At 42.2% G+C, this 25,550-nt stretch overlaps 1 protein-coding gene across 2 annotated transcripts in view; it reads right to left on the bottom strand.

Annotated features, from left to right (window-relative positions):
- AKAP13 (A-kinase anchoring protein 13) overlaps nt 1–25,550 on the bottom strand; it is a 276,145-nt gene that overhangs the window by 68,068 nt on the left and 182,527 nt on the right. The window contains exons 1-4 of one of the 2 annotated variants that reach the window (XM_070953604.1): nt 24,696–24,809; nt 18,333–18,414; nt 6,529–6,665; nt 1,249–1,613 (exon numbers count right to left, since the gene is read on the bottom strand). In XM_070953604.1, coding sequence (XP_070809705.1) covers nt 1,249–1,613; nt 6,529–6,665; nt 18,333–18,414; nt 24,696–24,776 — 665 coding nt within the window. In that variant the 5' untranslated portion in view covers nt 24,777–24,809. Of the gene's footprint in view, nt 1–1,248; nt 1,614–6,528; nt 6,666–18,332; nt 18,415–24,695; nt 24,810–25,550 lie in introns of those variants that run through there. The other variant, XM_070953603.1, reaches the window with a different exon arrangement.

Genomic DNA, 25,550 nt, shown 5'->3' with positions numbered 1-25,550 from the left:
TGCTTGTCAGAAGGTCATAAAAGGGGATCACTTGAGCCTGGGACACTACAACCGTCATAAGTATGAACCAGTTGCCAAGCGTCTGAATTTTGATCACACGATCATGGGGATGCTACAATAGTCATTAGTGTGAAAAATGGTCATAAATGCCCTTATTCTGTGCCGTGGTAACTTTGAACAGTCACTAAACAGACTGTTGTAAGTTGAGGACTACCTATGCCAATAGCAATGAAAAGTGCTAAGGCTGTTGTGCCAAAATCATAAACATGTTGCAGGAGATGCTTCCCTTTCTTTGTCTCAAGTCATTGAGATGAGAACTTGGCTGAACTTTTTTGAAAACTACATCATCTCAAAGTATGATTTTTTTTTCACCTCTAACCTATCAGCCTTCCCCACTCCCCCACACCTACTACAGGTGAGGTGTAGTCACTGTGTACAATAACCCGAGTCATGATAATTACTTAAACTCTTGTCACAGAGGACGCAACATCTAGAGAAAATCCAAAACTCCTTCAGCCCAAAGAAGATCTAGATCAGGGGATGTCAAACTCGATTTCATTGAGGGCCACATCAGGGTTGTGTTTGACTTCGGGCGGCCATGGGGGCATGGCTGGGGAGGGTGTGGCTTGGTGCCAGCTCAACACCACTCATTGAGGCCTCCCCGGGCTCCGTTTTCACTAGCAGAAGGTTGCAGGAGGCTGTTATGGCCGAAAACAGAACAGGGGGTGGGAGGGGGGGACACAAGGCCTCTCCGAGCTCCATTTTCACTGGCAGAGGCACTGCAGACTGGTCCTTCACTGTTTCCAGGACAGCCCTGTGGGCCAGATCTAAGCACCCTGCAGGCCAGATCTGGCCCCCAGGCCTTCAGTTTGCACCCCTGATCTAAATGATTGGATGGTCTTGCTTTGTTTCTTGCCCTTTGCTTTTTGCCTTAATAAAATGGGAGCTTTCCAGCTCAGGTGGGAAACCAACAGCATAGGCCATGTTTACTCAAAACTCCCATTCCCCATGGCTATTGGATAGGGCAAATGGGAGCAGAGTTCAGGTTATGAAGTTGAGAGCCAAACAACCAGAACATGCCTGATTGTCTGTGCTCAACCTCCAATGTTTCCCACTTGGATCTCATGTTTTGATCTTGTGGTTGAACTTGACTTCTCCTTCCTATTTCCTTTCTCCTGGCATCTTGGAAGCCCCCCATTTCTTCTAGGTGTGGATGATCAGCCCCTTCCAAGAAACCATTTGGCTTACCTCCTGTGGTTGACCTCAGCTTCACCGTTGTTACTATTCTTCCCTGGGCCCCAGCTATGCCGACGGAAAGGAGACAAGGGCCTCAAATTGTTCCGCAGGCCAGAAGAAGGAGGGGACACCTCCATGACGCTATCCAGCAATTCGTCCAGTTCTCCAGAGATCACTGCCATGCCATCTTGACCATCTCCGTTCGTCCCCATGTTGAAGCAGCTGCCATCTGGGCTGTACCTCTCCTTGGATCCAGGGAGGCCAGGCGTCCGAGGAACAGAAAGGTTACTACCAATGGAAGAGTTCCTTTCCAGCGATATAGTATCGTCCGCTGAGGAGGTTGAACTTCTACCGGCTGATTGCTCCTCTTCAGGCTGCTTTGGGATTGCAATAATACAGGAGTAATGGCAATGATCGCAGTAGTACTAATAGTAATAATATCATTATTTAATTTAAGATATGTGTAATTAAGTTTCTTTCCAGGTGACACTCTACTGTAACCATTAATGTGACAGAAAGGAAATTTATTACTGTATTTTTCGGAGTATAAGATGCACCAGAGTATAAGATGCAGCTTAGTTTTTGGGGAGGATAGTAAGAAAAAAAAATCTGCCTACCAGGTATCCATCTGGCTAGCGTCCTTAGTCTAATCAGCTTCAGCACATTAGTTCGCTGGTTTTTTATCCCCTGTTTGGGGATAAAAAACAGCTTCTTAGGCACAGCTGAGAGGAAGCAGCAATGAGAAAAGCAGGCAAAGCACGGGGGAGAGATCGCTTCACTCGGCTAGCGCCTAGTTAGGGCTGAAAAACAGCTTCTAAAGAACAGCTGAGAGTCGGAGCAAAGCATGGAGATCGCTTCACTCGCTAGTGCCTCATTAAAGCACAGCAGAGAGTCACTTCACTCGTTAGTGCCTCGTTAGGGCTGAAAAAAAGCTTCAAAAAAGCTACATTCGGAGTATAAGATGCACCCAAATTTTCAGCCTCTTTTAGGGGAGGAAAAGGTGCATCTTATACTCTGAAAAAAAACATTATATTTGATATTACATGTTTTAACAGCAGCAAGAATTGTATTTGCACAATATTGGAAAAGCGAGGAAACACTTACAGAAGAAGATAAAATTAAAAAAATATTGGACTGTGCAGAAATGGATAGATTAACACTGAAGTTAAAAGAAAAAAGAAGACAGAATATTTTCGAACTTCAGACTTGTTTTATCAATAGTTGGGCAACAGGGGTAGAAATTAGGAATTTAAGAAGTATTACTATGTAAATGAATGGACTCAGGCAGTACGCTGTACATTAAGCAAATATTGTATGCAGTGGTGGGTTTCAAATTTTTATGCTACAGGTTCTGTGGGTGTGGCTTGTGGGCGTGGCTTGGTGGGCATGGCAGGGAAAGGATACTGTAAAATCTCCATTCCCACCCCACTCCAGGGGAAGGATACTGCAAAATCCCCATTTCCTCCCGATCAGCTGGGACTTGGGAGACAGAAAATAGATGGGGGTGAGGCCAGTCAGAATTTTTACTACCAATTCTCCAAACGACTCAAAATTTCCACTACCAGTTCTCCAGAATGGTCAGAACCTGCTGAAACCCCACCTCTGAGTGTATGTAAAAAGAAAACCAATAAAAAATAAATTAAAAACAATAATATTGCCCATTGCTATCTTGGATTTTAGAAGCTCGAGGTCTGGATACCCATTCCTTGCCTGAACCACTGTGTGCTTCATTAAAGCTTACACCACCAGGAAACTGAACTCAGATCAATAAGGAAAGACAGATGATCTCATCCGAGACAGTTATTAAAAGGGGATTTACAAGTTTCTTGCCAATGACTTGAACTTTTAAGTAAAGAAGAAGTGATCCCTGCACATCCTCCTTCCAAATCCTTAACTCTGCACAGAAATCCCCTAAACTATATTTGAATCTGAAAGTGATATGGATTTTTGGGGGGTGGGGGGTGGTGAGACACAGCACAAGACTGTTATCTCATTACATCACAAGGTGATTGATGGATCACAAGCCCAACATTAACACTGTGGTATATTTTTCAATCTTGGCGCTTTCCATGATATCGCAATGAAGAAACCTAAACACTTACATAGAACATATTGAAGTGTGTGTGTTGGGTGGTGGGATTTAATTGTGTGGGTGCTGAACTATTTGACATTTTTGTTTTTCTTTGCATACAATTAAACAGATGCTTGCTTCATATGCCTCCCAGACCAAGGGACAAGACATTCTTCTCGCGATTCTAATAGCCTCTAGTTAAAAGCACCTCCTGGCATTCTCCTCTTTGCACCATTTATGAGAATTTGAGGAGGAGAGGATGCCTGCTTTTTTGTAAATCTTGAAATTCCCATGTGTCCACCAGCTGTACCGCAAGCCCTGTTGCCTTCTGGCTTCCTACTCTTGGGATGAGGTCACTTGCAAAAGGAGGAAGTTCTGATGAGAACCGACAATTGATGCATCTGGCATGGGGACCCTGTCTTGGTCAGCCAACCTTTAGCCAAGCACCACGGCAGAACATCGCTGCAACCCAGCACGTTAATCAAGGAGACAATGCAGGGAAAATTAGCTTTGCAAATGTTCTTCCATCTGGCTTCAGTCGTGAACTCAAAAATAATCACCTTCTCAAGAACTTCCTTTTCTTTTGTCAATGTTAACTTACCCAGATGTTACATAAAAGTGTTTCTCGGAACACAAGATCATGCCTGCATCAAAGCTTACTAGTAGAACTTCTTCTTTTATTGGGGATGGGGTTCAAAATTGCATAAGAACAATATTAAAAAAAAAAAGCCAGAAGTTTATAGGGAAGAATTCTTGCTCCTCTCAGTGCCTCACCCCTTTCTCAGGCACTCCCTAGATTTTGTACACAAGGCTAAAGGGATTGGAAAACAGCTTCTCCCTCCAGACTTGCATCCAGAATAGCTGTTCTTCTTGGCCAGAACTTCAGCAGCTCAGCTGTGATCAGAAAAGGAAGGGTGGCCCTTAGCTGGCCAGGATTCTTTTGACTTTTAAAGGAGGCTGTTGCCTTGGGATGATGCAACCAGCATCGTCAAGACATCCAGAGGGTGTTCTGAGTTGAGCAAAAGATTCAATGGTTGAAATATTCAGATCCTTAGAAGATCCAGCAAGGAAAGCGGCAGATTTATCAGAAGAGTCTGAAAACAAGACTGCAGGAAATGACTTCAGGCTGCATGATTCATTGAGATGGGCCGTGTCACAATGCAGGCCTGTCGCAGTGAAGGTTTAGTGTGAGAAAAGAGAGAAATCAGAAGGAGGTTTCTGGGATAACCCATGGGATTTTGCATGAAGACTTTGTCTTAAGGTGGACAACCTAGGACTCAAAGCCAGAAGCAATCACGTAAATATGGCTTTTCTGCTCCCTGGAACCATCTTGATCTTAACAGGTGAAAACCAGCGCTACAGATTTCTGCCATTTTGAACAAGAACTTGGACTCCAAAATCCATCATCACTAGCCACTTTCTTGCTAGCTGGGCAGTAAAATAAAAAAATACCGGTGGGGTGATCCTATTGCTATAATGAACTAGATAGATAGATAGAATAGATAGAATTTTTTATTGGCCAAGTGTGATTGGACACACAAGGAATTTGTCTTGGTGCATGTGCTCTCAGTGTATATGAAAGAAAAAAACTACATTGTACACAAGACTTCATTCTAGATTAAATATTTCTAAATTAAAGGGGTTCTCTCTATTTAAAACCAGTATTTCCTACTGAAGTCCTATGTAAGTCTATACTGGTAAGATTCAATAGTCAATGAATTCATTTTATGACCTACCTGCCCTGCTTTTTAGGGATTTTTACCGATTCTGGGGGTCCTAAACGTACAATGTCATTCTCAACATATCTGTAACCCACCACAAAGGTAACTGCTACCTATTTTTTTCTTGCTTTGTATCAAAGGAAGCAAAGAAGTAAGGGAATCAACCAACAGGGGCATTGGTTATTCCTATTATTACTTAATTACCATATTTTTCAGACTATAAGACACACTTTTTTGTCTCCCAAAAGGGGACAAAAATGTCTGTGCATTTTATAGACTGAATATTGCCAAAGCCCCCGCCCACCCCGCCCACCCACCCACTGCCCCTTTCTTTGGTCTCTACATGCTCTGTTTTCAGGCCTTTTTCAGGCCTTTGTTTGGCCCATTTTTGAGGCTTTTTTCGGCCTCTTTTTGAGGCTTTTTTGGTTCATTTTGGGGGCTTTTTTGGCCCATTTTTGGGGCTTTTTTGAGCCTCAAAATGGGCTAAAAAAGCCTAGAAAATGATCCCCAAAAAGCCTTGAAAATGGCCCCCAAAAAGCCTCAAAAATGGGCTGAAAAAAGCCTCAAAAATAGGCCAAAAAAGCCTCAAAAATGGGCCAAAAAAGCTCCAGAAATGGGCCAAAAAAGCCCTGAAAATGGGCCGAAAAAAGCCCCAAAAATGGGCCAAAAAAGCTTCAAAAATGGGCCAAAAAAAGCCTAGAAAACTGCCCCCAAAAGCCTTGAAAACGGCTCCCCAAAAGCCTCAAAAATGGGCTGAAAAAAGCCTCAAAAATGGGCTGAAAAAAGCCTCAAAAATAGGCTGAAAAAGCCTTGAAAATGGGCCAAAAAAAAGCCCCGGAAACAGGAGGAAAAAAGACTGGAAAAAGCCCCCCAAAAAGGCCCCCAAAAAAGGTAGGCCAAAAACTTTTCTTTGTTGTTTTCTTCCTCTAAATTTAGGTGTGTCTTATAGTCTGAAAAATATGGTACATTTATTATAGCCACCTAATATATATCAGCTGATTGTCAGAGATGACTCCACCACAAGTAATTAACATCTGAGGTAACTTCTTTATTAACTCAAACGGGAGACCCAGAACACGTTCTCCTCAGAACAGAACAGAGAACAACCACTGACAGCTCTTATATATTCACGCTGTCAGCGTGGCTAACCAATCAGAATGTTTCCCCCTTCTGTACACTCCAACAGGGGGCCCAAACTGGGGAACCTGCTCAGTACACACCACCCAGTCCAATAAACCTTGGACAGCTACCTATCTCGGTAAAACAGTTGGCTAGCATTGTTGCCAAAGTTTGAAATCTAGACAGTAATATTTTTCTTAAGCTGACTTCATTTTCAGCCAGTATCACCAGAGGAGACAAGTAGCTTAAGACTGTCATGCAGAAGAGTCGAATGACCCCCCCCCAAAAAAAAAATACTAATGATCATATGGCTTAGCAGCCAAAGCAAGAAACATTAGTAGAAGAGCTTCGGTAGATCTATTGAGCCAATTTTCATCTTACCTTTCTAAAGTCCACCTCGTCCAGACCATCCCTGGAGAGAGGAAAAAGTTCAGAGTCACTCCCGGATCCTCTCTTAAGGATGCCTTGTGAGGAAGAACCATCGCCACTTAATCTGTCTTCTAGAAAAGTATCACTTTCTGGAAGAAGACAAAATTAAAACACGGACATGGGTATCATATAATCAGAGATTGCAAATTGAATCGGGTACTATGGAGATACGAACTGCAATGTGGTCTACCATGAGCTTGAGGGCATCGCAAGATGTTGGACAATCCCGGGGAAATAGCAATAGCACTTAGACTTATATACCACTTTACAGTGCTTTATAGCCCTCTCTAAGCGGTTTACAAAGTCAGCCTCTTGCCCCCAACAATCTGGGTCCTCATTTTACCGACCTCGGAAGGATGGAAGGCTGAGTCAACCTGGAGCCTGGTGAGATTTGAACTGCCAAATTGCAGGCAGCCAGCAGTCAGGAGAAGTAGCCTGCAGTACTCCACTCCAACCATTGCGCCACCGCGGCGCCTTGATGTAACTCAGTCCACCTGGCTGTTGGTTGTCTAATTCCATCCTTCTGCTCTCCCTCCCTCCCTGTTCCTCCATCTGTTCCTCCCTCTCCCCCTTCCTTCTTATCCCCTCCCTACCCCTCTCCCTCTCCTTCCTTCCTTCCTTTTTTTTTTTTTAAAAAAAAATTGATTTATATGCCACCCTTCTCGGGAGACTCAGGGCAGCTTACAATGCGCTAAGCAATAGCCTTTCCCTTCCTTCCTTCCTTCCTTCCTTCCTTCCTTTTCCTTCCTTCTTCTCCAAAGGGTTAGGTTTCTATAGTAGCCTGCAGTACTGCACTCTAACCATTGCACCACCGTGGCTCATTGATGTAACTCAGTCCATCCACCTGGCTTTTGGTTGTCTAATTCCATCCTTCTGTTCTCCCTCTCTCCCTCCCTGTTCCTCCATCTGTTCCTCCATTCCCCCTTCCCTCCCCTCCCCTCCCTACCCCTCTCACTCTCTCTCCTTCCTTCCTTCCTTCCTTCCTTCCTTCCTTCCTTCCTTCCTTCCTTCCTTCCTTCCTTCCTTTTCCTTCCTTCTTCTCCAAAGAGTTAGGTTTCTACAGTAGCCTGCAGTACTGCACTCTTAACCACTGCACCACCACAGCTTTTTATGACACAATGACACTAAGTGGACTGGTAATTGGACTCCAGAACAACATCTTTAATGTCCTCACCTAAAGATAGGGGTCCAATTTAGAGGACAAGGCACAAGAGGTGTAATGGTTCAGTCTACCGACAGAGAGAAAACCCTGGGCAGAGGTCATCAGATGAGGAAACCAAGCAACTATCTGATGAATAATAGGACTGGACATCCAAGACCCAAAGGAGCCAGAGACATTTTACATTCTTATGACTCCTTAATGTTTCCATAGCATTTTCTAGCTTTCGCAGCAATTCTCATATAATATATCCAGTCAGTAATTTTTCCATCAAACCTGCAGCATATGTCAAATCATTTGCCAAAAAGTATAATGAAAATGCAGTATAAATGTCTACATCCAGGACATTTAAACTCCGAAAGAGAAAAGAGAGAGATTAATTCTTTGGGTGACCCGGATAAAACTTTCCATAATCTTCTTTCTTATTCTGCAGCTGTTTCTCTCTCTCTCTTTTTTTTTTTTTCATTATTATTCTTTCAACCATTTTAAGGTGGTAGGAAAAAAAAAAAAGAAAAAGTGCCAGATATTATTAAAGAACTGCATTTTATTTTATGTATTCAGTTTCTGTAGCTGCCCATCTCAGCCAAGTGACTTTGGGCAGCTACAATCTTTTCACCTGCAAATCAATCCAGCCAATAAGATAGGTCTGTTCTGTTAGCCGTGTATATTTACTTATAAACACAGAATTATTTTAATCCAGTATTTCTTCCATAAGATAAAAGTGTGCAAATAAGAACCCTGGTTCCAGTTTTGACCTGTAAATATCAATATTCCAAGGAAGATTGAGCATTACTATTACTATTAATCTTCTCATTGTTTCTCATTCATCCATCTCCTCCCACTTATGACTGTAATTTGTTGCTGTATCATTAAGTGTTGTACCTTATGATTCTTGACAAATGTATCTTTTCTTTTTATGTACAGTGAGAGCTTATGCACCAAAGACAAATTCCTTGTGTGTCCAATCACACTTGGCCAATAAAGAATTCTATTCTATTCTATTCTATTCTATTCTATTCTATTCTATTCTATTCTATTCTATTCTATTCTATTCTATTCTATTCTATCCTTATGCTTATTCTATTCTATTCTATTCTATTCTATTCTATTCTATTCTATTCTATTCTATTCTATTCTATTCTATTCTACCCTACCCTACCCTACCCTACCCTACCCTACCCTACCCTACCCTACTCTACCCTATTCTAGTGGCTGAACCACCTGTAAATTTCCCCCAGTATTCTTCCTCTCTTTAGCCTGAGTATGTTGCTTAAGAGAAAGATTAATCCTGGCTATGAAAAGGTTCTTTACCTACTCCAAGTATTTTAGGAGGGGCACCTCAAATAATTTGCACCTGCAGGATCAACTTCCCTTCCCTTGCCCTTCCCTTCATTGACAATTTAAATCCTACATCTGTCCATCTTTTCTCAACCTTTTTGGGCAGAACTCTTGAAATAATTTTCAGGTCTCAAGGAACCGCCTGCATTAAAAAAAAATGCAAAAAATATGGATCTTTCACCATATGCTTAATCTCTAACATTTACCACCCACGTTTTACACATTTTTAACAAGAGAAAAATGACAAGCCAATAGCTGGAATTGTTGCAGGTAAAAATTCCCACCTCTGTGGGTGCTAGATCACATGGTATGCAAAGTTCAAGAAACAATGAGTTGTTTTTGTTGTTTTTAAATCTTAATCTCTTGTGGAACTCCTAGAAACTGTTCACTGAAATCAAGAGCCATCCTATACATCTGATGACGTGATGAGCTGCAACTCATAAAAACATGCCTTTTAATAAGAAGGAATGGATGGAAATAATCAAGGAGAGAAGCAACCTAGAACTAAGGAGGGATTTCCTGACAGTTAGAACAATTAATCAGTGGAACAGCTTGCCTCCAGAAGTTGTAAATGCTCCAAAACTGGAAGTTTTTAAGACGATGTTGGATAACCATTTGTCTGAAGTGGTGTAGGGTTTCCTGCCTAAGCAGGGGGTTGGACTAGAAGACCTCCAAGGTCCCTTCCAACTCTGTTATTCTAAGATCTAATAAAATCTGTTAGTTGAGAAAAGTTTTCTCAGATGCCTAAAGTTTTGCATGGTTACTATCCATTTCTAAGATCAGGACAAGCAGATTTTTTTTTTTATCAAATCAAGAAGACTAATTCTTTTTTCATCAAGACTTTGGCCTCAAAGATTTCAGGTAGTCTATTATGAAACTTTTGCAAGAATCAATTGTCTGCAGTGGATATACCACCGTTTCTCAACCTTGGCAGCTTGAAGAATATTGACTTCCCACTCCTATTCTTCCATTCTTCTATTCAATTCTTCCCTACCCAGGATGGCAGCTGGAGAAGTCTGGGAGTTGAAGTCCACACATCTTCAAACTGCTAAGGTTGAAAAATATTCAGGGGTGAGATTCATCCGGTTCGGACCGATTCAGGCAAACCGGATGCTAAGTTTTGCCAAACCGGTAGTTGCAAGGACTGGCTGGCCCTTCCCGGCCCTCCCAGGAGTCTCCACGTGGCCCATTTTGGATGCCAGGTAAGTGCAGCACCTGCGCAGAGGCTCTGGGAGGGCAAAAAACAGGCCTCCTGGAAGTCTGGAAATGGGCCCGTTTCCAGCCTCCAAAGGGCCTCTGGAGCTTGGAGGAGGCTGCTTTTGCCCTCCCGGAGGCTCGAGCAAAGCCTCCAGAGCTTGGGGAGGGCGAAAAATGGGCCTCACGGAAGTTACGGAAGTCGGAAACGTCCACCCAGCAACTGGGCAGAGACCCGGTTGCTAAAAATTTTTAATCCCACCCCTGGAAACTCTAGGTTGTATAATGTTAAAGAGAAGGGAAGAGGCATCCGATCTGGGAATGGCTAATATTCCACAAAGCAGCTACCATTACGCAAAATATATTTTTTTCTGTTTTAACAGGTGTGACTCCTTTCCCCATACCTTCTCCATCCTCATTGGCCTCTATTTCTTTTCCATAAATTGAAGAAGGTGAGAGAATTTAAAAAAGGGAGGGAGCGAGAGAGGGAAGACAGAAAAGCCAGAAATCGCACTGATCCAGCTGGCAATTTAACAGAGCATATCCCACCGCATTCCAGTCTGAAGGGCCAGCCAGCTCTGTACCGAAAGAGGGAAAAAGAACACTAACAAAACTCTGAAATGGAAAAATCACAAAGGAAGTTCCAGATTGGCCACTGGGCAGCACTAATTCCAGAAAAATTAATCAATTGCTGAGCTGCAAATGCACAGCAAATTTGGCAACACATCTTCCATGTTTTCTCTCCTCTCTAATTACCTTAAAATCGCCTGATCTAAAGGCAGGAGGATGCGGGCTTAAGTCCCTCAAAACAGCCCCCTCTGCACACAACTACACACACAACTAGTTGCATCTGATCTTGGCCTGGTTCAGCCATAACAACTTTTGTGGGTGTATTTTGCTAAGAGAACATGGAACAGCAAATTGCTAGTATTTCTCCCTTTCCTTTCTTTCTTCCTTCTTTCCTTTCCTTTCCTTTCCTTTCCTTTCCTTTCCTTTCCTTTCCTTTCCTTTCCTTTCCTTTCCTTTCCTTTCCTTTCCTTTCCTTTCCTTTCCTTTCCTTTCCTTTCCTTTCCTTTCCTTTCCTTTCTCCTCTCCTCTCCTCCTCCTCTCCTCTCCTCTCCTCATCCTACCAGGACAAGAAACTTTCATTTAAGGATAGAACAAATCCTAGATCCGGGTTAACAGGGGAGCTGTGATTTCTTTTAAATTTCAGTTTGCTCAGCAAACTAGGATCAGGAAACTCTTAGAACTGATCCTGGCTTCCTCTTAGCTTAGCATGCAAGAAGGTCCAAGCAACATAGGCCAAGTCATCCTTTCATAGTTGAAGAACCATAAGCATATGAAACAGCCCCAGTTTGAAGAGAAGTGTTACTGGCCTGGGAGAACCAGTTATGATATAAAATGAAGGAAAAGTGAGAAATAAAAAGACTCAAGAAGGAAAAAAAACGTGAAATGTCATCAACAAGAAGAATATTAGGTGGATAGCTATCCTGTAACAACTGAGGGTTTTTTGAACTCTTGGAAACCTTCCCTCTTCTTTCTAGGGAAACATGATTTATTTTTCTGTTTACATTTGTTGTGTTCTACGTGTGCTCACATTGTGCAATCCAAGATTATTTTCACCTCTCCTGATGGCCTGATAAATCTCCAGAGGCACCAATGCCACTACAACAAAGCTGGAAGAATGACAAGTTCCCAACAGAGATGCCATTAACTTCCAGAAAAATCTGATTTATGGACTGACCTCTCTATAACCACTCCTTCTAAAGAAACAGAAAGGAAACCATGGAGATTTTAAAGGTACGATTAAGGGATCAGGGTGGAAATTGGACATGCAGCAAGTAGAAAGCATCTCCCTGGCTTGAACATTAAGCAGAATTAAGAAGTTAAATGACAACACGTTATTCTAGGCTCAAACATGGAAACATTTGATCCTACCTACAATTTTTTTTTTATTTTTATTTATTAAATTTTTATACCGCCCCCTCTCCCGAAGGACTCGGGGCGGTGAACAGCCAAAATTAAAAACACACAATACAAATATTAAAATACATTAAAACAAAATTAAATTATCTTAGGCTTCTCCAATTTAAAACCCCGTTATCCATAAAATTCACCAATTAATTTTTTTTTTTTTTAACCCAATGGAGGAAGGGTTGGTGGAGATGATGGAACTTGTAAAGATTAATTTAGCCATCCCAGTATCTAGATTTATGGCTGATTTATGGACTTTCTGCACGAGTCTGGAAAAAAAATGTACTTACGGTTTGTAATTTTGATGATTAGATGATGGAACTTGCAAAGATGGCTAAATCAGATTCTTTGATCACAGAAGAAAAATAATACCTACATTTATGGCTTACTTGAAACCCCTTAAAGACATTTTGCATGAAACTCAAAAAAAAAAAAGTGCACTGATGATTTGTGGTTTTGATGACTGGGGGGAAACAACACAGGGAAAAAAAGAGCTGTTTTCTTATATTCATAAACTAACAGATAACTTTATATCTGTACTTATATTTGCTGCAAAGGAAATTGCAAGCTCTTTCTTTATATTCATTTCTGCATTTGTGCCTTTTTCTTTCTCATTTCTTTCTTTATTACTTTTAGTCTTTGCTAGTTTGTTAGTTTTTATATTCTTTGAGAGGGAGGGAGGGATGGATGGATGGATGGATGGATGGATGGATGGAAGGAAGGAGGGAGGGAGGGAGGGAGGGAGGGAGGGAGGGATGAATGGATGGATGGATGGATGGATGGATGGATGAATGGATGGATGGAAAATTACAGAATGGTAGAAGAGTCAGGATTTTTCTCACGAATGCAGAATCTGGGTTTTTTTTTTTTTTCAGATCAACTGAATGTCGATCCATTGGTTGCAACAGAAACTGACCAACCAGCTTGTCATTGAAGCATGACATCCTAGGCTGAGAGTGACTGGCCCAAAGTCACCCTGCCAGCTTTCATTATCAGTATCATTATACATAAAGCTTTTAGGATAAATCTTCACGTGGAATTTACCATAGCAAAATACGAATTGCATACATTTTTAAAATCTCCCTCGTAAGAAGGAACCAAGTCAGCAGACGAAGTATTAGATTATAGAGAGGACTAACTTTTTTTTCTTTTTAATGAAAAATGCAATACCTAAATTTTGAGCATCATTTAGGGATTTTACTCCCCAAGAGTAGGTAGTGGAGGACAAATAAGTAGAGACCCTAAAACACCTTATATTTAATTTAATGGACATTGATGGACATTAAGATCATGGTTCCAATGTTTTTAATAATATCTCCCTTACTGGAAACTAAATATTATAGTCCGGTATCCAATCAATCAGAACAGAGATGGAAGGGACCTTGGAGGTTTTCTAGTCCAACCCCCTGCTTAGGCAGGAAACCCTACACCACTTCACACAAATGGTTATCCAACATCTTCTTAAAAACTTCCAGTGTTGGAGCATTCACAACTTCTGGAGACAAGTTTTTCCATTGTTAATTTCTGTCAGGAAATTTCTCCTTAGTTCTAGGTTGCTTCTCTCCTTGATTAGTTTCCACCCATTGCTTCTTGTTCTACCCTCAGGTGCTTTGGAGAATAGCTTGACTCCCTCTTCTTTGGGGCAACCCCTGAGATATTGGAACACTGCTATCATTTCACCCCTAGTCCTTCTTTTCTCCAGACTAAAGGTAACAGTAAATGTTCCCCTTGCACATATCTTCGGTATCTTCGAGACCGCCTCCTCTACCGACAGCCTCCCATCGACCTGTGCGCTCCCATAGAGAGGGCCTCCTCGGGGTGCCATCAGCCAAACAATGTAGGCTGGTGACCCCCAGAGGGAGAGCCTTCTCTGTGGGGGCACCTACCCTCTGGAATCAGCTGCCCCCAGAGATAAGGAGAATCCAAGACCTCAGTGCCTTCCGCCGTGCCCTTAAAACCTTCTTTTTCCAGCAAGCCGGGCTGGCCTAACACTTTTTAAAATGTTTTTAATTGTCTGTTATTGTTTTTAATCATGGGGCCAAATTTATATATATCTTTTTAATTGTATTTTAATGTTTGTAGTTTATGTTTTTACTTGGCTGTTCACCGCCCTGAGTCCTCAGGGAGAAGGGTGGTATACAAATTTAAAAATAAATAAATAAATAAATAAATAAATAACCCGATAACATTTCAGACAAATGGTTGTCCAATCTCATCTTAAAAACCTCCCATGATCCACATGGGAAACAACACAAAGTTTAATCCTACAGGTTGTGCCACTCCGGCTAGAATATCTTGCTGACTTCATTCTTTCTTATCTAATTTCTGCCTTTTCTAATATGAGGAAGTCTTCAAAACGAATTATATACCACTAAGACTCTGTCATGGATCATCATCATCATCTTATTTTAAGGCACATCTGGAAGGCAACCAGTGCATCCAATCCTGATGTTCTGAGCTATAATTTAAAGCTATTCTCATGCCTTTCTGACTAGCAAAACAGATTTGATATTTCTGGATCAATATTCATTTTCCTCCAGTCTCTCTCATTCTCACACATTCACAAACCAATCAAAATGATGCTCATGGTTTTCTTTGGTGTCCAAAGTAGCATCATACTTAATTCTCTGGCTGGGAAGGATGGAAAATAGACCTGCTTTCCTGAAATAGGTGCCTTCCAGATGTGCTGGGATGCAAATCCCAGAATTTGGAGTTATCTTGCCTGAAAAAACTGAGGAACTAAAGATCCAACACATGGAAAATCAACTCTCTCAGCAATGACTGCCTAATATTAACACATACATTTTGGTAAGAAGGGCACAGTAATTTAAATGTCTATGGAGATTCTCAATCAACCAGGTCATGGTTGTCCCAAAGGTGCTTTTTTCCCCCAAAAGTCAACTGGACTTTCTTGGGTTTTTTCCTTTGAAAATGTTTCACTTCTCATCCAAGAAGCTGAAAACTGAATCAATCATCCAAGAACTGAAGAAGCTTCTTAGATGAGAAGTGAAATGTTTGCAAAGTGAAACAACCCCCCGAGAAAGTCCATTGCCTTGGAAAAAGCACCTTTGGGACAGTCTTGGGATTTAAATTTCTTTCATCATTCTCTTCATCAATTTTCTGGCAGTCAAGACTCATCTTAATGCACAAAATTGGAAAGTAGAGAAAATACCTTCGGAAGAAGAAGTAATAAAAAATTTTTTAGATTGTGCAGAAATGAATAGATTAACTCTGATGATTAAGGATAGAGAAGAGTTAGAATATTTTAAAATATGGAATTATTTTTATCATTGGTTGGAAAAGAGATATAAATGACTAACTTTATAACTATGTATAAAAACGTGATGATTAGAATATTATTTTAGTTAATGATAATAGAGGATGGGAAAAATGGGGAATGTATATAGTAGAAAGTAAGAGGAACGAAACTGATATGTAAAAAGAAACGCATATCATGTGTTTGTGTTTTGTATGTTGTGTTGTGTTGTGTTGTGTTAAAACCAATAATTTTTTTTTTAAAAAAAAGAATATTATTTTAGTGATGAATTGGTATAATGGACTGGATAAGGATCAAGACAGGAGAAACTTATAGAAGAACAACTTTGGAAGATAATACCGAGATGGCATAGGGAAGGAATAACTGATGTATTAAATGTTTGTTTGTCTAAAAAATAAAAAAAAACTTTTTTTACAAAAAAAAAAAAAGACTCATCTTGGATTATAATCTCAATCTTCCTTTCTGGCTTTAAAATGAAAACGAGGGAGGAAGCTTTGTTTCAACGTTCAGAATATTCCCCTGGCTACAACACTCAGAACATAAATTGAAAAAGAAAGAATTGTTTTGTTCTGATCTTGGATCACACATCATTTTGAGCTTGGCATGTTGCCACATCCGGAGTCTCCACTGATGTTCCTAGAGACGATGCCCCAACACTTCCATCCCTGGTGATTTGCTCTCTCTGAGACAAGAGAGATTTGACTCTCAGCTTAAGAAACCAGACCTGAGGCAAGAAATGTTTGCCGAAGGCTTCAGATCGAGGAGGCAAAATGCTTTTTACAGTTTTGAAATCAAAATTCTCTTCTCCCTTGAGGGGCTATAGTCGTATCACATCCTTTCATCATTATTGCTTTATTACATTATGCTCATTCACCATAACGTCCAGTTTGATTGCTTTAGGGCAGTGGGGAAATGTAAAATTTGTTACTACTGGTTCTGTGGGTGTGGCTTGGTGGAGGGGAATGTGACTGTATGCAATACAACCTCAGCCGAAGAGGTTGTAAAAAAATGCTTTTAAAAGCCTCTGACGATCAGGTAACTCAGCTGGGATTGTCAGAGGCTTTTAAAAGCATTTTTTTTAATAACCTCTTCGGCCAAAGAGGTTGTAGAAAAAAATGCTTTTAAAAGGCTCTGACGATCCCAGCTGAACCGTGCGATCATCAGAGGCTTTTTTTTTTTAACTTTTAAAAGCATTTTTTTCGGCTGAAGAGGTTGTAGAAAAAATGCTTTTAAAAGTAAAAAAAAAAAAAAAAAGGCCTCTGATAATTGTGCGGCTCAGCTGGGCATGGGGGGCGGGGGGGCAGAGATTTTTGCTACCGGTTCTCCAAACCACCCGCCACCATCGCTACCGGATCGGGCGATCCAGTCCGAACCGGGAGCATTTCACCCCTGCTTTAGGGGTAGTCAGTCAGCTGATTACATCAAGCCTGCTGGGCTTTTAACTTGCTAAAAGGTTCCAAGGTCTGAAAGTCACCAGTATCATTTGGTTTATATATATATATATATATATCATAAAGCTGAATAGAACATTTGCAGGCAAAGCAACTGGCTTCTGTTTCCCAGTAACGTACATTTGAACCAATCAAAAAGGCATATAGAGGATGAATTTTTTTGCTTCGGTTGAATCATAGGGGAATCTCTGGCGAACATCTGAAGAGATTATTACACGCAGGCCAATTCTTACATTCCAATTCAAACAAGCCCAAAGTTCTTCGTCAGCTCAGACTTCACCCAAAGGAAGTCCAGATGTGCTGAGAATGAACTTCCTAAATTCCCAGCCGGCCTTTGAAAATTAGGGGAGCTGAAGTCCAACTTTCAGGAAGGTTACAATGCTGCTGATTTGTCCCCTACAAGTGAGGGGGTATGGTGGCCTAGCAGTGAAGATGCTGGGTTTGTTGATCAAAAGGTTGACAGTTCAAGACCCAAGCACAGCGCGACGAGGTTAGCTCCCATTCCTGCCCAAGCTACTGCCTACCTAGCAGTTCGAAAGCATGCAAACAGATCAATAGGTACCACTTCACTGGGAAGGTAACAGCATTTTGTGTGCCTTTGGCATGGAGTCATGCTGGCCACATGACCACAGAAGTGCCTTCAGACAATGCTGGTTCCTTCCCTCAACTGAAAAATGGAGATGAGCACCCAATGGACACGACCGGACAATGGAAACCTTTACCTTTCTCTACAAGTAGTCCTCGACTTATTATCATTCATGTAGTGACGTTTCTAAAGTGATGGTGGCATCAAAAAAAGAGATTTATTTTTCTTTTAAGTCTCCCACCCACTACCCCACCAAGACTGCCCATTCTGCCTCTATAGGCAGAAGGTAAGCAAGAGATTGGTGGAAATACGGGAGCAGCAGAAGGGTGAACCAAAGCTGTCACTGATCTCCATGGTACTATGAAGTTTTTAAAACAAGAATTGTGATTTGCACAGCTATCTTTCAGTGATAGCATTTTATAACCCAGCTTTGCCCTACCTGATACTCTTAGGATATCGCACATTATCACAGGATGGATAGGAGTTTAGAGGGTTGGGAGTCCAAAGTTATCTGAAGGGCATTATATTGGAGAACCTTGATTGGGCTCTCCAAGAAGTCTCACCAAAAGCTTCCTCCACCCAATTCAGATGTTGTGTGTGCCTGCATTCCTCAAACACAACACTCTTGGGTTTTTTGACATCCTGCACTGGACAGGTAGCTGAGGCTACTGCAGCCTGGCAAAAAGATCCGTGTTGTGCAGCTCCCCAAATATAAGATTCGGGAATGGCACAGCCCTCCTCTATTTCCATATGTCAAAGAAAAACTGTTTCTCTTACCTGCAGAGTTGCAAGGATGCTTCGGCTCCAACAGTAAGGAATCTGGAGAAGGTTCAACAGGGCACCAGTTGTCACGGTTAATCTAAGATAAAGGGAGAGGAGGTGACAAATTAATGGGAATCTTTCCATGCAGCCTCTCTGTATTCTCTTTTTCTGTTTTAGTTCTGTTTTTATTGTTTTGAATACTTGTAATAATTATTACGGTATATCATGATTTTAGGCCATGTTTTATTTATTTTACTGTTTTATTGGATTGTTTTCCACTTACCGTGAATTGGGTGGCCATCAACATTTGATTAATGGAATAAATTAATGAACTCTTATCTCAACTGGGTCAGACTTCACAGACTTCCAACGAATCAAGTAAATAGAATTGGGTTGTTGTTGTTGTTTTTTAACATAGCATATTAATCTTGTGTTCCAAAAAGTGATGGGGAAGCTCAGGACAAACACTGATATTTGCTTCATTTCCTTTATGCTGAATTAAAAGCAGAATCAATACGATTCCTGTTCTGTTACACATTTCATTCAGACACATTGTGTAGAAACCTAACTCTTTGGAGAGGGAGGGAGGGAGGGAGGGAAGAAGGGAGGGAGGGAGGGAGGGAGGGAGGGAGGGAGGAAGGAAAGAAGGAAGGAAGGAAGGAAGGAAGGAAGGAAGGAAGGAAGGAAGGAAGGAAGGAAGGAAGGAAGGAAGGAGAGTGAGAGGGGTAGGGAGGGGAAGAGAGGGAAATGGGGAGGGAGGAACAGATGGAGGAACAGGGAGGGAGGGAGAAAAGAAAGATGGAATTAGATAACCAACAGCCAGGTGGATGAACTGAGTTACATCAATGAGCCACGGTGGCGCAATGGTTAGCGTGCAGTACTGCAGGCTACTTCTGCTGACTGCCGGCTGCCTGCAATTTGGCAGTTCGAATCTCATCAGGCTCAAGGTTGACTCAGCCTTCCATCCTTCTGAGGTTGGTAAAATGAGGACCCAGATTGTTGGGGGCAAGAGGCTGACTTTGTAAACCGCTTAGAGAGGGCTGTAAAGCACTGTAAAGCGGTATATAAGTGCTATTACTGTTGCTATTGCTACATTGATGATGTAGGGACATATCATCCTGAAAATATGTATGTATGTCACCAAGACTCAACAATGACTTGATGGTACAGAATCAAAACACGTATACGATCTGTTCTCTCCCCCCGCCCCCCACACCCTCTCCATGTCACACTTGCAAATCACAACATCGCACCAACCTCTGGAGAAGGCAGAGCTTTTCAAAGGCCAAATGCAGCTCCAACTTGACTCACACCTGCTTGGACCGCAGAACCCTGAAGTCTTTACTATCACCTGCTATGGTTTAACCTGGAGACCAGCTACTGCTTTAGCGCTCTGCTCCAGTCTGTCCTGGCTCACCTCAGTCCATACCTCCCTGCCAAGAATCAAGTCCTTTGCGGGATTCAAACTTCTGATTACAGTTATTGCGAGTAATGACACCAAAACGGACCGGGGGTGGGGAGAAGGAAACAAGATTATTTTTAACGTTCGTTTCCTTTTTAAAACCTGGGGTTTCACATTTCCTTTAATCATGTTTTAATTTAGATTCCAGCGTGCAAAGGACATGCTTTTTTTTTCCTGTTTTGTCAAAAGCTGCATCTGCATTGCACTATGTCCCCCAATTCCAAGTTTTGACTTCCAGCACAACATGTTTCATAAACCTGGTTACAAACCTACGGGCTGCATTCGTACAATCGTCTAAACCTGCATAATCTAACAGCTTTAAACAAGCCACGGTGGCTGCATTCACATACGATGCCGAGCCACGAACCATGGCTTGCAAACCATAATAGCTGGGTTCACCTATTTGCAATAAACTGCATTATGATTTAATGCAACATATGAACTGATAGTGTGCAAACAGGACAATGGCAGTTACGGGTCCCACAGGAAGAGATCATAATAGGGAAAAGAATCATGTTCCCATCCAGTTTTACTATAAGCATATATCTTGTTCTGACAGCTCTTCAGCACCCAGGTTTCCTCCATCGTTCAGCAGCAGTTAAAGCAGACCAGAAGAGTGAATAACAGAAGAAAAGAATTGGAAGGGATCTTGGAGATCTTCTAGTCCAACCCCCTGCTCAAGCAGAAGACCCTGTACCATTCCAGACAAGTGACTGTCCAGCTTCTTCTTAAAAGCCTCCAGTGATGGAGCAACCACAACTTCTGGAGGCAAGCTGGTTAATTGTTCTCACTGTTGGGAAATTTCTCCTTAGTTCCAGGTTGCTTCTCTCCTTTATTAGTTTCCATCCATTGTTTCTTGTCCCGCCTTCAGGTGCTTTTTTTTTTTTTTAATTTGATTTATATGCCGCCCTTCTCCGGAGACTCAGGGCGGCTTACAATGAGTTAAGCAATAGCCTTCATCCTTTTGTATATTTATACAAAGTCAGCTTATTGCCCCCCACAATCTGGGTCCTCAATTTACCTACCTTAGAAAGGATGGAAGGCTGAGTCAACCTTGAGCCTGGTGAGATTGGAACCTGCAGTAATTGCAGACAGCTGGTGTTAATCACAATGCTATTAGTCTGCTGAGCCACCAGGCCCTTGAGAATAGGTTGACCCTCTCTTCTTTGTGGCAGCCTCTCAAATATTGGAACATTGCTATCATGTCACCCCCAAGTCTTTCTTATCATTAAACTAGACATGCCCAATTCCAGCAACCGTTCTGCATAAGATACTTTTAAGGCCATTTTCATGAACTAACCACTTCTGCATTACAGGCATGCTGTCCGAATTGCTTAGCCAAGACCATGTTGGCTTGATATCATGGAAGTGGGGATATAAAACTTCTGGAAGGCATCGGGTCAGTGATGCCTAGTTCCAGCATTCAAGTAAGAACATGGTCACAGTTGGGCATTGGGGGTGGGGGTAAGTAAAACAAAAATGACTTCAGATCTCTGGTTTTCAGAAGGCAGAATTTATGAACCAAGAACAACCCCAGCCAAAAGGGTTCCGGTGTGGCAACCAAAAACAGCAGAAGGGCAAAATGGAGTTAGGATCCATGACTTAGCACGATTTGAAAACGTTTTGGCAATGGTTTCGAGGAAGCTGACTAGGCAAGGAAATGGGAAAACGAACTGGGCGTCCTCCATAGGTAGAAAAGATAAGGCCAGGCCATTTCTGTCATGAACAGAGAAATGCAAACTCAATTTCAGAGGTCAAAGAAAGAAGAAAGAAAGGGCTTCAGATTCAGGAAGCCAAGACCATCTGTCCCAATTTACTTAAGAGCCTTAAGGGCCACCTCTACTAATTGCCAATGACTAACATTACATGACCATTAAAACATATATGATTTACAATCATATCTGAGCAATGCCCACCGTTCGGAAGGACGGAATTGGAAGACCTGAGGGAGTGCGGGGCACAGAATTCAGCTACAAATGCTACCTTTCCTTCCAAAGAAGGAACATTTCTCGTTCTTAGGGCTGCAGTGAAAAGCTTAAGCACCTAAGTCTAATGACAGTTAAACACTTGGAAGGGTAAGTAAGATCATAATACCAGTGGCACCGAGCACAGTGTCTTCCCACCCATGATAATAAATCAGGGTCCTGCATAACGTGGCATGATAAATCTTGCAAAATTAAACATCCCTTTCTAATATGCCTAAACTCTTTTCTCACAACAGAAATTTGAGACAGCTGGAACTGAAACGTTTAAAACACGGAAGAGAGGGGCTCTTCTTGCAAATCAGGATACTTCTCCAAGTCCAAGCTCAACTGAACAACTTCTCTCTGATCTTCTGCAAAGCCGCAGTGTGCTTTGTTTGGTTTTGTTTATTGACATGCCACCACAATACAACAACAACAAAAAAAGATGCTGAGACCCTAGAACCATGATGGCAAACCTGTGGCACACGTAGCCATATCAGTGGGCACGCCAGCTCTTTCTCACCTGGTTCCAGATCCTCTCTATGCATCTGGGGAGGGCGAAAACAGCCTTCCCCACCCCCTCAGAGGCCCACCGGGGGCCTGAAACGGCCCATTTCCCAACTCCCATTGGACAGGAAGTGACCTTTTTGCTGTCCCCAGCCTCCAGAGCCTACTGAAAACGGCCTACCTGGCCATCACGTGCCAGGAGCGGGGGGAAGGGGAGGGGGGCTGCGCGTGCATGCACAGGGCAGGGCGCATAGAATTATGGGTGTGGGCATGTGCGCAAACCTCCCCCGCCTCCCCCTTCCTAGCACGCGATGGCAAAAAGGTTAGCCATCACTGCCCTAGCAAGTGTGCAGAGAAGAGCAATGATGGTAAAGGCTGGAGGCTAAATCGTACGATGGACAGTTGAGGGAACTAGATATGTCTAGTCTATCGAAGCACCAGAGGGCAGGACAAGAAAGAAGGGTGGGCGTTTGTTACCGAGAAACTCAAACTAGAAGTAGGGAGAAATTTCCTGACAGTGAGAACAATTGGAACTGCTTGCCTCTTGGGAGTTGTGGATGCTCCATCACTGGGAAATTTTCAAAAATAGATTCTCCAACCAATTGAGGGAAATGGTATAAGGTCTCCTGCCTTGAGCAGGGGGTTGGACTGGAGGACCTCCAAGGTCCCTTCCAGCTCTATGATTCTATATTCCATGTTTTACGTATAATGCAACCGATGAACCAATCTTTGGGTTCGGCACTGCTTCCTTTCATTTAATTCCATTTGAAACTGGCTATTCCAGTTCAAAAAAGATCTAGGAAACGATGTATATAACCTCTCCCCTCGCAGCCTCCATTTTAGACTATTCCCCATTTCTCTGAGTTCATACATCCAAGCCAGACTCTTGTGAGCCATTCCGCTGGCTGCTTTCTTTCAACTGCCTCTTTCTCTGCCAGGAAAGTCAAGCTCTTAAGAGTGACAAAACATTCTCAGACTGCCACCTTACTGTTTGGTGGAGCAGCTACTAATTTTAGCTTGGAAAGCGTCCGCGTGGGGAAAGGGGGGAGAGTGGAAAAATGCCAGGGACCGTTAGCCAAGAGAGGTATCCGCCCCCACACTCCCTATTTAAAGGCACAACTAACTCCAGATTTCAATGAGGAGAAAGGAGAGGGGAGTCAAATAAAAACACAGACTGAAAACTTTGGGGCCAGGAGAGAGAGCAGGTGATATATATACATTTACATATACATACATACATACATACATACATACATACATACATATATACGGCTAAGCAATTTTCTAATTAAAATATTAGCCAAATCCAACAGCAAACTTAGCTAGTATGAGAAAACGATGCCAACTGACCAAGAAGAATGCGCGAAGCATAATATATATCCCGCCGGAACCATAAACTTTTTTTAAAAAGTATGAAATTTATCATCGTCATTGTAAGTGTTTTTGCACCAGACCTCCTATGCATAGGACCGCTAACCCTATATATATATATATATATATATATATATATATATATATATATATATATATATATATATATATATATATATATATTGCTCCTAACATTGCTCCTAGAAGCACGAAGCCGAAGACACCAGCCTGAAAATGACGAATGAGACTTCGTCGAAACGTTGCCAAGAAACCTCCAATTTTACGCGGGAGAAAACCCGAATAACCAAAGACACACACACACACACACACACACACACACACACACACATATTAAAAAAAGATATTTTAGAGACATCTAAGTAAATTTACCCACACAAACGTAGCAAATGCTTTCTTCTTTGTCTACTGAAAAATCCTACACCGAAGAAGTCCTTGGGTATCTTACAAAGAACATGCCTCTAAGTAGTAACCATGGGTAGTCTTCAGTGGTGGGTTTCAAAATTTTTTACTACTGGTTCTGTGGGTGTGGCTTGGTGGGCATGGCAGGGGAAGGATATTGTAAAATCTCCATTCCCTCCCCAATCCAGGGGAAGGTTATTGCAAAATCTCCATTCCCTCCTCACTCCAGGAGAAGGATACTGTAAAACCTCCATTCCCTCCCCAATCCAGGGGAAGATTATTGCAAAATCCCCATTTCCTCCCGATCAGCTGGGGCTCGGAAGGCAGAGAATAGATGGGGGTGGGGCCAGTCAGAATTTTTACTACTGGTTCTCCGAACTGCTCAAAATTTCCACTACCGGTTCTCCAGAACTGGTCAGAACCTGCTGAAACCCACCTCTGGTAGTCTTGTCTCAGCTATCACTCTGCTACTCTCTCTTTCAAATCCTGTCCTTGGAAAAGAGACCAATTCCTGATGAGAATCAAAGAACTCCCTTCACAAGAAAAAAAGGAAGAAAGGGGGGGAAAGACCACCCAGGATCTGATCCCCGATCACCTTAAAGGAGGGATACAAACAGAGGTGCAGCTCAGCCGAAGATACAAGTGATGCCATACCTTCAGTAGCACCACTTCTACAGCCCTCTCTTCTTTGGAAATCTCGCACAGGCTGTATCGTCTCTTGTGCCGCTCGTACATTTTGTCCGAGAAAAGGAGCAGCAGAGAAGAGCCAAGTCAACCATTCACTCCTAAGAGAGGATCAAGCGGTCCAGATAGCCTCTCCCGGATGTCTTGGCCGATGGTCCTTGTGCTTTGGAGCGATCCCACTCTGAATTGCAAGAGTCCAGCCAGCTCGCTTCCGAGGAAGAAAACAGAGCCCAGCAGCACTCCAGCTGGTTGATTTTTTTTTTTTAAAAAAAAAAAACAACCTTGGAACAGAGTGACTTGTATGGAAAGGAAGACCGGTAAGCAGGATGGAGACGCAGAAGGAGATGGGTAGCCGTGCAAAAAAGTTGTTTATTAAAAAAAACAACAACAGAACAGCAAGTCTTCCTTGAAACTTCTCCCCACTGAACGTTCTCAAGTCTCTCTCTGTCTCTCTCTCTTCTTTTTTTTTTTAAGAGAAGAAGAGACTTTGCAACCAGAAAAAGAGAAGATGGGGAGAAACAGCCAAAGCCAGGATGTCTCAAACAGGCCCCACCAAAAGAAGAAGGAAAAGAAGACGAGGCAAGTCTAGCGCTCAAAAAGTCCCAATTCCAACAAGAACTGAGTTGGCAACTCAACTCGAAAAGAAAATGCAGCTGCCAAAGGATGAGACGGAGGGAAGAAGACCATCCGGTTAAAAAAGGAAACAAAATAATAATAATAATAATAATAGTATTTTAAAAAATAAACAATAAACGGCTTGCCCAAATTGGATTTTCTAAGCTACTTCCCGAAGATGGTCGGTCTGTTCGCCCAGCCTCAAAAGTT

Source organism: Pituophis catenifer, unplaced genomic scaffold (assembly GCF_029215685.1).
Source record: "Pituophis catenifer annectens isolate HBS135680 unplaced genomic scaffold, rPitCat1.0.hap2 SCAF_14, whole genome shotgun sequence".
NCBI lineage: Eukaryota > Metazoa > Chordata > Lepidosauria > Squamata > Colubridae > Pituophis > Pituophis catenifer.
This window is presented reverse-complemented; position numbering and strand designations above follow the sequence as displayed.